Source organism: Euprymna scolopes, chromosome 35, assembly GCF_053919585.1.
Source record: "Euprymna scolopes isolate OS-2025 chromosome 35, ASM5391958v1, whole genome shotgun sequence".
NCBI classification, from domain to species: domain Eukaryota; kingdom Metazoa; phylum Mollusca; class Cephalopoda; order Sepiida; family Sepiolidae; genus Euprymna; species Euprymna scolopes.
In genome coordinates this window covers 80,553,857-80,567,345 of record NC_136516.1, presented here as the reverse complement: position 1 = coordinate 80,567,345, position 13,489 = coordinate 80,553,857, and the positions used below count along the sequence as shown (strand labels likewise).

General features: G+C 34.4%; 1 protein-coding gene across 1 annotated transcript in view; it reads right to left on the bottom strand.

Moving 5' to 3' along the window:
- LOC145259960 (uncharacterized) overlaps positions 1–13,489 on the bottom strand; it is a 358,155-nt gene that overhangs the window by 136,212 nt on the left and 208,454 nt on the right. The window contains exons 9-12 of the mRNA XM_080117937.1: positions 11,110–11,367; positions 8,193–8,324; positions 6,294–6,494; positions 330–569 (exon numbers count right to left, since the gene is read on the bottom strand). Of these exons, the coding sequence (XP_079974063.1) occupies positions 330–569; positions 6,294–6,494; positions 8,193–8,324; positions 11,110–11,367 (831 nt within the window). The remainder of the gene's footprint in view (positions 1–329; positions 570–6,293; positions 6,495–8,192; positions 8,325–11,109; positions 11,368–13,489) is intronic.

Here is a 13,489-nt window from a genome sequence, read left to right as displayed (position 1 = left end):
GTTTTATAAAAATGCAAGGCATCAATTTTTTTTTAATCAGCACAAAAGTGCCAACTTTAGCCATTTTAACCCGAAAGTCACCCCTACGCGGGCAACCAGAGTTTTCCCGGAAAATTCCTTCTGTTACTTTTTTTTTTTACTCATATCATGTTTAATGTTTGTGCAAAATTTCAAAAACTTCCAAGTTATAGTTATTGAGAAAAGTGCGGACAGACGAACGGATAGACGCACAAGATTAAATTTACAGGTCCCCCTCCTTTTGTCGGGGAAACAAAAGAGCAATGTAGTTAAATAGAATGAATTTTAATGCAAAAATTATTTCAGTTTACCTCTGAACTCTGTATTCTCTTCTGCGATTTCCATAACGATTTTGGTGTTTTTGGCGATGTCGTCATTTTCTGTGGTTAAATAATCGTACATACATTCCGTGTTATTGTTACAAAGTTCTGTAGCTTTTGTATTGTTCATTAGGACGTTTGGTTCGATGAAGACTGGCATAAAGTGGGGATGGTCATAACTCGACGAGTTCTTGCCAGCTTGGTAAATAAAATCCGGATTTTCCGCCTTCCCTATAACAGAGATAAAAAAAATAACGACATAAGTTTAGCCGTAGGAAATTTATTCTTTTACATTCTAGACTATCTGGTTTCGCCCCCTCGCTATTGCTTTACAGTTTGAATCCTGTTAATAAGAAACCAAATTCTTCAGAGCTCCTTCTCACCAATACCGCAATTCGTATCAACTCCTCTTAACGTAAAACGTAATTCACGACACCAACTCACAACGTCTATGCCTTCTCATTCGGTTTTCAAAAACTGAACGCACTGTACTCCCTAATTCGTCCCTCTTAGAACCGCTATTCCTTTCATACGCAAATTAATGCCACATGTATATAAACAATGCATATACAAACTTATGCTTTTCCTTTTCTTCTTTTTCCTTCTCGATCTTGTCACAGGACAGGCTAAAGAGAGGTGTGGCCGTTTGTATGAGAGCACCTTCTATTACAATTCCTATTCACTACATCAAATCATTGAAACGGAAGTAATTGACAAGAAAAGACAGAATTAATGCTATTGCCACGTCAAACTTAAGGGCGCTCTCTGGTTCTATTCTCGTCTGCCTCTCAATACTGCAAAGCATGCCGGGTACACATACGTTCACTCTTATTATATAGACTAGCAAATATATGATCCTTCCTCTCGTATATTGTTTGCTAGGTTGGTAGAATCGTTCATAACGTAAGACGAATTATTAGAATCATACACTATTTACACAAGTTATTTATTTAAAAACTATACCTTAATACACTATATGTATATTTATAGATATATGTTTTGAAACATTGACTGAAATGATGTGATTACATTCAAGATGGGAAGAGTAGTGCCAAAGATTCAAATAATACAAACTGCTTATGGGTCTATTTTTATTGGATTTAGGGAGATAGATAGATAGAAAGACACACACACACACACACACACACACACACACACACACACACACACACACACACACACACACACACACACACACACACACATATATATATCATAATTTAGGAGTTTAAAATTTGTGATTTAAAAAAGTTAAATTTGCAAGATATATATCATAATTTAGGAATTTTTAATTTGTGATTTGAAAAAAGTTAAATTTCATATATAGAAATTTTATTGTATGCAAGACAAAGAATACAGTATAGTAAAATATATTTCCTTAACTTTAATATACTGTATCCTTTATCTTTACCCATGAGTTTACTATATTCTTTGTCTTGCATACAATAAAATTTCTATATCTGGAATTTAACTTTTTCAAATCACAAATTTTAAATTCCTAAATTATGATTTATTTGCTCTATCTAGGATATTGAGCAATTTTATTTAGCTGGGAAAGTCTTATATAAAATATTACATTCAATAATATTTTGTAAGACCGGTAATCACTGGATTTACACACCAGTAGATTTATTGTATTTCATTATTCTGAATAATATATACATATATATATATATATATATATACATATATATATACATATATATATATATATATATATATATATATATAGTGTATTAAGTTATTTGCCCCTTCGTAGAAGGTCTCCGAACCCACTCTAAAAACTCATACAACACATACATAGGCCAAACAACAACAACAACAACAAACAACAAAAAACAACAACAACAAAAAACAACACTCTCCCGACGATTACCCTCATTTAACTGATAATAGTGCCATAAAACAATACCTAACATCCCACGATAAAAAACCTACAGTCGTCTGACATTAGAAATATCTTAACTAAAAATATTAACATTCGATATCTTAACAATTGCACAGACGACTAAAATTACTAAAAGCCATACTTAAAAAAACCACAGTTCTTTTTAAATCGGATCTCATTTAACACCAGGACAAATATACTAACAGAATTTAATAACTAACTAGAAACTAAATAAATAAATTCTAAAATAGGAAAATCGAAATAAAAAAAATAAAATAAAAATAATTCCCCTTCAACCCACCTGCACCCACCGTTATAGCCAATTAAAAAAAAAAATTACAAATACACCAAGCCTCAAAGAAAAAACCCCAAAGAAAACAACAACAACAACAACAACAATCGCTCCTGATGATAATCGGATGCACCGATAGAAAGCGCTTGGAAAAACTATGGCCGAACAACAACTTTTGGACACTATTTTCCACAGAGAGACTTCCACAGGTGTGCAGTTCTTAAAAAGAAGCTTTGTTCATGGAATCTACGTTTAGGTTTAGGTACAGATAAAGAGTGGGGGAAATTATTGATAATGATTTCAGCCAGACGAGTGTTTCTCGAGAACGTACGAATATAGCTTCTTGTCCCCCCAAAAATAATAAACAAGTGACGCATGCATACCCCTCCCCCCGTGGGTGCACAGTGGACGAGGCAAAAAAAAAGAATGACTAAGTTTAGCATTGCCCTTCCCATTTATCCCAAAAAGTCCCCAGTGGACGTCAAATCCTGATAAAAAAAAAAGAAATGGCCAAGTCCATCATTTGCCCCCCCCACTCCATTTAGCCCCAAAAGTCTCCAAGGCCTTAACATATTTAAATTTGAGTTCAGCACCATACAAAACTGCTAAATAGGCATACACAGAAAATTTTGGACAAACATGGTAAAATAGTTCCAAAAAATGGAGTGCTTTTATTAGCCAAAAAAGAGCCCCTGGAGCAGACACAAGATTTATCCCGAAGTACAGACAAACAAAATTATATAGAAATCAGTTAGTTATAACTTTTCAGAAAGTTTTATAAAAATGCAAGGCATCATTTTTTTTTAATCAGCACAAAAGTGTCAATTTTAACCATTTTCACCCGAAAGGCACCCCTAGCGGGGGGGGGGCAACTGGAGTTTTTCCAGAACATCTGTTCAGTTACATTTTTACTCATATCATGTTTAATGTTTGTGCAAAATTAAAAAAAAAAATCCAAGGCGTAGTTATTGAGAAAAGTGCGGACAGACGAAAGGACAAGGATAAATTATCAGGTCCACCTTCCTTTTTTAGGGGGGGGGGCAATAAATCTATAAATATAAAAGCGAAAATGTATGTATGTTTGTATGTGTGTTCGCTTTTTCTGTATGTCTAGAAAAAGCTTTTTTCAGAGAAGCGGTCGGTCGCTTCACAACATTTAAAACTTTTTATAACACATATAAATCGTAATATCTCACAGTTAACAACGAAGCTCGCCTGCCTATTTAATTTGCTCGATTTCGGGAAGATAAATATTCAACATTTGTCGCTCGCCGCATATGGGTTAGTCTTTTTCCTATAACACGGGTGAGACCCCGTGTTTTGACAAGCTTCTGGGGTTGACCTTTACTCCTGATCTGAAATGGAACACGTACATCAAGTCTGTTGCCATGGTCGCTGGAAAGATGGTGGGATCCTTCTATCGCTCCAGAAGATATCTCACTACTGATGCAATTCTCTATCTATATAAAAGCCAAGTACGTCCAAGGATGGAATACTGTTGTCATATCTGGGCAGGAGCTGCTAAAAACAGCCTATCCTGCCTTGACAGAGTACAAAATAGACTTCGTGGCTTAGTGGGGGATGCCCTTTTCTCTACCCTGCAACCTCTCTCCCACAGAAGAGACGTTGCGAGCCTATCCTTGTTTTATCGTTATTTCCATGGCAGGTGCTCGTCTGAACTCCAATCTCTGGTCCCCCCTCGCTAATCTTTCACAAAAAACACCCGTCTAGCTGAATCCACTGTGAAAAATTTCCCCCACTCTATATCTGTGCCTAAATCAAAACGCGGATTCCATGAAAAAAGCTTCTTTCTTAGAACTGCACGCCTGTGGAACTCTGTTCCGTCTGCTTGCTTCCCACCGGACTACAACTTGGATGTCTTCGAGTCCAATGTTAACAAATTCCTAATGAACCGCCCCCTTAACTAAACACTTCATCAAATCTCCACACTAACGTAATGTACTTGCAATAACCCTTATCCCTGAGTGGCTTCCGGGCCTTGATAAGTGGTGATCACTGTGTAAAAAAAAAAACATCTTGGGAAAAATAAAAATAAAAAAAGCGTTCCCGCAGTAAATGAAATACTATCCCGCAGTCAAACTTGACCTCATTAACTCATTAAAGCGGGCACCTGCCAAATCCAAGTAATTAAATAAATTCAAACGTGTTTCCGTTAGCATCTCGCGGTGGGGCAATCGTTAACGTCGCACGTTTTTTTTTTTTACACTTTAATTTACAACTTTGCCTCAGCGGTTCGGGTTCGATACTCATACTTACCTACCAAAACATTTTTTTACCCCCCCCCTCACCCCGGAGTTTCCACACACACACCTCCAAACACCCGGGCAACGCCGGGTACCCCTCGTTAGTAAATATATAACAATACCCAATCTCAACCGGATTCATGTTCATCCATGTGCTGGTTACAATCACTTTTATTACAAGGTGACATGGTAAGAAAGAGAAGATAGAAGAATTGGGAGACAGGAAGAAGAAAAAGAGGGTTTCATGTTATTTTAACATATACAAGTTGATAAAGGAGACGATAAAAAGAAGATTAAACAATGAAAGAAGAAAAAGAGAAACGTAATATGCGGTAATGGATGACAAATATCGTATGTATATGTGTATGTGTATGTGTACATTTTAAAAATAACATTTCATATTAAAATTCTCATTTAATGCGTAGATTTTTGTAAAAATTGGACTTCTAGATTACGCCGTGTATGCGCGAACTACGGGGTTATATGGCCGAAATTTAAATTAAAAATGGCAAAAAATAATCTTTGGAATAAACGATAAATATTTTTCTGCGATTTATTTTAATTTAACGTTCATCGCTTCTAATAAAAAGACGCCGGCCTGAGATATTTTGTTTTTAAAATTCAAAGAATTGATCCACTATAGTGCTACAATGGTACCAACAATGTTTGAATCTTTAACAGAAACTAGACTACCCGTGACCCGTTGGGTCAGTATGTTATATTAGCGATGGAATTCATGTATGAGCGTGACACGTGACGTAAAGAAAATATTTTTCTTTTGACATAACAGAAACATTTCTATGAAAGTATATTAAAATGAAAAAAGAATATAGATAGATTTCTATGAGTCGTTCTGTTTATTATAATTGATTATTTTTGAAAAAAAAATTATAGTTACTGAATTATAAGTGGTTGGCCATACTTATAGGTAAATGTGCACTGAAGAGATACCATAATACTTATTATAGTTAAATTCAAATTTTGATATATCTGCTTTTTTTTTCTTTTTTTTTACATCGTTCATTTCTGTATTACGTTCAAGTTATTTTAAACCCCACTCTTCCCATGTTAAATAATAATTTCGAAATAATAACGTTATTATTTCAGCGTCCCAATTGTTCTTTTGTTTTTTGTTTATTTTAAACCCCACTCTTACCAAGTTAAATAATAATTTCGAAATAATAATATTTAAGCGTCCTAATCGTTCTTTTGTTTTATTTTTTTGCGTTTAAATTATCCGATAAAACAATTGTTAATACTGTCTGCTTTTTTTTATACATCGTTCATTTCTGTATTACGTTTATTTTAAACCCCACTCTTCCCATGTTAAATAATAATTTCGAAATAATAACGTTACTATTTCAGTGCGCAGGTCATGCGTGCATGCGCAACCGGATGTCGTAAACCGGAAAGTGGGTTACATACATCGTTACAAGGTCATTTGAGTTTTATAATTATATAGATTAAATAAGATCTTGAGGAAGGTTAACCTTGTGAAGAATGGTACTTACAGAGCAAACCGTAATTGTAGATTTCTTTGTCCGTCATGTTTGGAGAAAATAAAGTTCCGTCCGGAGCTGTGAAATCGTTATTGATATTCCCATCTACGACGCCAAGAAGCCCTCGTGTGGTCATCGTACTCATGAGGTCAGGTGAAAACGAAACCGAAATATCCAGCACGCCTTTATATTGGTTTATATTGAGGGTCAACCCTAAAATATCAAACAGTAAGAACGCATGATAAAAAAAAACATCCGAAAAAAATAATTAATCTAGTCGAATATTAAATTGACGAAAAAATAAAATGTTGCAATATTTTTTGGTATTCCTATGAGGGTAGAGATTTAAGTGCTGGCCACCCCAGCAAGATGTGACACAAGATCGAGAAAAGCGGGGATGTCAAGCAAGCTCTCCTAAAGAAGAGACACTTGTCTAGCAAAAATTGCCTGGGCACCCCCGTCGGCATCCCCTGATAAACTTACCCCACCCTAAAGCAAGGCCTGGGAGAGCAGACCTCCTGGGTTATACCCAGACGGTGTACCTCAGTCCAATAGGTACTGGGTCAATTCCTGGCCCCGCACCTGTCGGGCTGATTGTAAAGAACGTATTCTTGACTGGTACTTTTCTACCCAAGTCTCCAAGCAACCGAAGCCGCAAGAAGACACTTCCTCAAGCATTAAAAAAATAATAGAGAGGATATATATCCCCATGAGGGTAGAAAATTTATTGCTCCCCACCAGAGCAATGTGTGACACAAAGTCAAGAAAGTGGGAGAATAGGCAAACTCCCCTAAAGAAGGGACACTCTTGCCTCGACAAAAATTGCCTTTGCTTACCCGTAAGCATTCCCCGGTCGGGGCGCCTCAGGCAACACGCAATAAACATGCCCCACCCGAAAGCCGGTGACAAGGCCTGGGAGGGTGGACCTCCTGGGTGATACTCAAGCGGTGTACCTCAGCCCGACAAGTACAGGGCCAGTTCCGGGCCCCACACCTGTCGGGCTGAGTGTCAAAAACGGATCCTTGACTGTTACTTTTCTACCCAAGTCTACAAGTAACCGAAGAAGCAAGAAGACACTTCCTCAAACATTAAAAAAAATAATGGGGAGGGTATATATCCCTATGAGAGTATGGTTACAAAAAAAACTGGAAGGTTATTTTTATAAACATGGATGATAAGAACTGACCAATCAAATGGAAGCACGTTTTGTTAACAACCAATCAGAAACCGGAATCACTCTCTAAAATACACTTGCTATTTTAGAATTCTTGCACATAATGTTTCGTCTTCAAACGTGAGGAAACGCTGCACTTCGTTTGCAAACTTTTACGATTCAAAGCTTCTCTGGATTGATACGGCCATTTTGTTTGGAATAACATTTCTTTCCTTTTCTGAAACTAAAAAAGGGCTTGCAAATAGATAAAAACAAATTTTCCGTTATTTTTGGGCAATAAAACTAAATGGAAGCTAATGATGAAGAGGAGATATTGCCATTCCTCTTGTCTTCTAAAACTAAAATGGCTTAAAACTCAAAACATAGAGGCATTTTTAATTAAAAATAATTCCACAATTCATTTTCCTTTTCTGTTGAGAATAATTATTTTATTGTATCAATCCTTTCTTTAGAGATGACGATTAAATATTTTCTTTTCTCTTAGATAAAATATTTAATTTTATGCTATTTGGCGAATAATTATTTTATTTTATTGATAAATATACAATTTTTCTCTAGGCATAAAGACTTCATTTTCTCTTTTTTTATTGCAAAGAAGAAAAAAAAGAGGCAAACTTGTGAATCCATGTGCAGAATCAACGAAAGTATCCTTTTACAATTACTGCCACGGATTCTTCATAAAAAACCTGTTTATTTGCAACTGTTATTAAAAAAAAAAGAGAAAAAACATTTCTTACCAAGTTGAAATATTGCTTGAATTCCACCGTCTTTTAATTTTTTAAGTTGCATATAATCCATAACGTGGTAAAAATCTTTTTCGTTTTCAAACTGAACCGTAAAGTCGATGCCCTTCGCTAAAACCACGAGACCTGAAACAAAAAAATAAACCAAACAAACAATATTTTGATTTAAACATACCGAGGAATTTGTATTATTTGGAGCGTTCTTTTTACATTGCTTTGGTCGATGTAAATTCCGATGTATCTTGTCAAACTAGGGAATCTTTCTGTCTTTTGTTTAAAGGGAAAAATATAAAATTTCCATAAGAATTAGTCAGTGTATATAGAATAAGATAAAAACGTAAATTAAAATTCCGCCAAAATGTTAAACCCGAACTATATTTTATTTACCGTGCTAGAAAGTTACTCATGCCTAGAAAGTATCCTACAAGGCCACCATTCACCCATGTATGGAGTATTGTCATCACATTTGGTATGGTGCATCTGCTACTAGTCTCTCACTCCTGGACAGGGTTCAAAAGAGAATCGCCAACCTGATAGCTCCTGAACTATCATCTAAGCTTCAATCTCTGTCCCGTCGACGAAATGTTTCATCCTTCTGCCTGTTATACAAGTATTTTAATGGTTAATGCTCCAACGAACTACAAGCCCTTGTACCCACTCGACGTAAATATCCTTGACAGACCCGACAAGGAGCAAAGTCCAACCCCTACACAGTAGAGATCCATAGATGTAAGAAAGCCTTCTACTCCAATAGTTTATTCACTAGAACTGCTAGACATTGGAATTCCTTTCCTGATTCCTGTTTCGCCAACTGTACTGACATACAGAAGTTCAAACGTAATGTGAACAAACATCTTGCTGCTCAACTCTCTACACAGTATCCCTGCAACTTATGTCCCTGATAGTAGCCCCCTACATACAAAGAGGCACTATACCTTGTTTGGGGCGAAATTGTAATAAAAAATGTTCATGTTAAATATCATATAAAACCAAAAGTTTCATTGACTACAATATGGATAAAACACACACACACACACACACACACACACACACACACACACACACACACACACACACACATATATATATATATATATATATATATATATATATATATATATATATAACTGGTCTTAATCGTGACACCCTGCACTGAGGATTTTCTCACATATAAATCAACTTTGACCTGTTGACAACGTATTTTTTTACTGTGTACGTTTTCAGCAGCCTAATTTTTTTTTGCGTTTTAAATTATCCAAATAAACAATTGTTAATACTTTCTGCATTTTTTTACATCGTTCATTTCCGTATTACGTTTAAGTTATTTTAATGCAATTTTCTTACAAATACATCTACTATTTTACAATGTAAACTTAAACGTAATACGGAAATGAAAGATGTAAAAAAATGCAGAAAGTATTAACAATTGTTTATTTGGATAATTTAAAACGCAAAAAAAAAAAAAAAATTAGGCCGCTGAAAACGTACACAGTAAAAAAAAATACGTTGTCAACAGGTCAAAGTTGATTTATTTGTGAGAAAATTGCGACAGTAAAAATACATATCAACCAGTAGTAGTAATAGTAGGATAAGAAAGAGGAGGCGTAGTAGTAGTAGTAAGAGGAGGAAGAGGAGGCGTAGTAGTAGTTGTAAAGAGGAGAAGTAATAGTAGTTGCAAGAAGAGGAGGCATAGTAGTAGTAGTAGTAGTAGGAGGAGGATAATGCGCAAGCAAACAAGCAAACAACCAAGAACGACAGAGTTTTAGTATTATAATAGATAATGATATATATATATATATATATATATATATATATATATATATATATCGGAATATTTAACAGCAGCTATTTATATATATTTCGGAATATTTTACACACCAAATCCAGTAATTTTGGAAAAGGGTTTATGCTTCAAGTTCTTTATATGTTCAAATATTTATTCATGGTATTTGGTTTGGTTGTTTAATTTTACTGCACACTATCCCCCTTTCGGGTTATTTAATGCAGCATCCAATAATGTTGGAAATAAATTTTATACTACGTTATATCTTCAAATATTTTATCATGGTGTTTGGTTTGGTTGTTTTGTAGATGAATATTGATATTCTTGCTTTTAGCTTTGCAGAACACGATTGAGTTTTGCAAGGGAAAAATAATAACATGAATGTTCAGTGCCTTTAAGACCAGGAAACTTGTATCTTTAGAAAACCTGGTATGGTAGCAAGACTGATTAGATCGGAGACAGTAATTATCTCACTTAAATCACCACTGTTATGTATTCGCTGCAGCTGGTTGTTCAAAATGGGGTTTCCACTCTATATAATTATTAACATCGACTTTTCTCCCTGGTTCACTATATATACACACTAGCAGCAAATAAAACACAACACAGATGATCTATAAAAAATATATTGTTTTTTTTCACACGGACAAATCAGCTTTGGATTATAAGTTATTGCTGGCGTTTTCACATCTCTGAAAACGTGTGAGGTTAGTATGGATGTTGGTGGTGAAGAAATGTTGCAGTCTTGCTTATGTCTGACCGACTTTTCTCTTTGTGTCGATTAATGTATATAAACTTTTTTATCCTACTAGAATGTTTAATATTTCCAATTGCCCATTGTTTCAATCCTTTGACCGATATCATCTCAAATACTTATTGGTCAAATTATGCATTCAAGTAGACAATGGTAGAAAGTCTCGCATTCCTCACATGAAATCCATCTGTGTGTGTGCAACCTATCGGATGTTTCTCTTGCTGGGTCCACCTGCCAATACCCAACACTATTGCGTCACTCTCTTTTAAATATACTCACTCCATCGAGGATATGAGAACTTCGCATTACTATACACCATTTACTAAATATAATGCTATAATCTTACATTTAAATAAATTCCAAACCATAGTTACCTTCCTTATTTTGCATAATTTCCACCTGGAATTTGTTGTCATGCTTCTTGTCAACGGCCACGAAAGCGATGAAAACAGTGGCGTCTGTAAGCGCACCGGAAGGACCCTTCGTTCTGTCGGTGCGTCCCTGTAGCTCGAAAAGACATCGAGAAGGTTGGTCTTTGAGGAAAAGTTCCAGCAGGGTGAACTCGCCCCACCCGTTGAAGGTAAATAATTTGCCATCAATCGTTTGGATGTGGGGGTCACCGAAAGCGCCACCTGAAATAACGAAACGAAGATAATTAGTTACATATCAATAACGACATAAAATAACTTCATGCATGTGTATATGTGCTTGTTCTCGCAACTACGTGACTTATATATATATATATATATATATATATATATATATATATATATATATATATATATATATATATATATTCAGTAATGTGATTGATAATTTAAAATTCAAATTAGAATCAAATTAAAAATCCGTTTCACAAGAAGGAACAATAACAAAATCAATAATTTGTACAAGCATTTTTTCTTTCCCTGTATTTTAATTAAATTAGTAATTTTACTATTACATTAAAATACACTCTGCTCTTTAGATTATTGTTCTAATCTCCTTTAAATATATATATATATATATATATATATATATATGTATATATATATATATATATAAATGTAATGATTAAAGTTAAATTCTGTAGATTAAAATATATTAAAGTTAAGAATTTATTGTTTGAAACAAAGAATGTACGGAGAAGAATTATATTTAGTTCCTTAATCCATGGATCTTCGATAATGGCTCATATCATCAGAGGAATCTCTCTCTCTCTCTCTCTCTCTCTCTCTCTCTCTCTCTCTATATATATATATATATATATATATATTTTTTTTTTTTTTTTACAAAGGAGTCACCACTTATCAAGGCCCAGAGGCCACTCGAGGATAAGGGTTGATCGGTATACATTAGTCAATGGGATTATAGCATAGTAATCATAAGTAGTGAAATTTTGTAAATTGGGTTATTTAGGGAGACGGTTCATCAAGAACTTGTTTACGTTGGACTTGAAGACAATCAAATTGTAGTCAGCTGGCAAGCAGACAAACGGAAGAGAGATCCATAGGCGTGCAGTTCTAAGAAAGAAGATTTGTTCATAGAATCTACGTTTAGGTTTGAGAGTTTGGCGAGGAGACCATAGATTGAAGCTCAGATGAGCACTTGCCATATTTAAGCATATTTTACGACCGGGCAAGGCCGGATGACCCCCGTCAGCACAGAAAAAGACTTTTATTCATACAAGCATATGGCTACAGTTTTTGAATTATTTTTAATTGTAACTTTAGTAAGTTCGATATTCATAAGCCAATATGTCCGTTCTTTGTAGCACTATATTGTTATAGACTTATCCGTCTGAAGATCGTGAGCTTCTTAAAGTTATGACTGGAATATGTTTTATGTGTGTAACCGTGCTATGTTTGTATAAATAAAACGTATATATATAGTATTACCGTTTTATCTGCTTAGTATATATATATATATATATATATATATATATATATATATATATATATATATATATATTATTTTAATAAAAATCAAGACAGCAAAGATTGGATTGATAGCAATAAGTAGTTTATTTACATTGTTTGTTACAAATGTTTCGCGACCATTCGGACAATTTCAAACCTTATATCGTTTGAAAATATTCACAAGAACGGCCTCTCTTCAGGCGTTGAGAAAAACACCATTTTAATGAACGATATACAATCCATTTTCCTTTTAAAAATAAACTATGCGATAAAAAAATTACCTACATTTCTTCCTTCAGAGGTTTTTTCCAATTTCCTGTTTGTTCTGGATTTTTTCAATATCGTTCATTAAAAAAGATTTTTTCTCAACGCCTGAAGAGAGGCCGTTCTTGTGAATATTTTCAAACGATATAAGGTTTGAAATTGTCCGAATGGTCGCGAAACAGTTGTAACGAATAATGAAAATGCACTACCTGTTGCTATCAATCATATCTTTGTTGTCTTGATCTTGTTAAAAAAATATATGCATGCTCGATTACAAAAACTGGTAATTTTGAAGCTTACAAATTAAGTCACATTATAATGATTTAAAATTTATTGTTATATGAACAATTACCGAATTCTCAATTGCATAAACATAAGAAAATTCGAAATATTATAAATAATATATATATATATATATATATATATATATATATATATATATAAAACAGTAATCTACAAAAACGTGTTTCGCGGTAATACCGCTCATCAGCATAGCTGGACTGCTCTAGGATTTTGACCTCAGCCCATATGTTAACCATTACGCAAAGAGACCCTAAATGGCATTACGTATTATTTTTTATCGCTTTCAAAC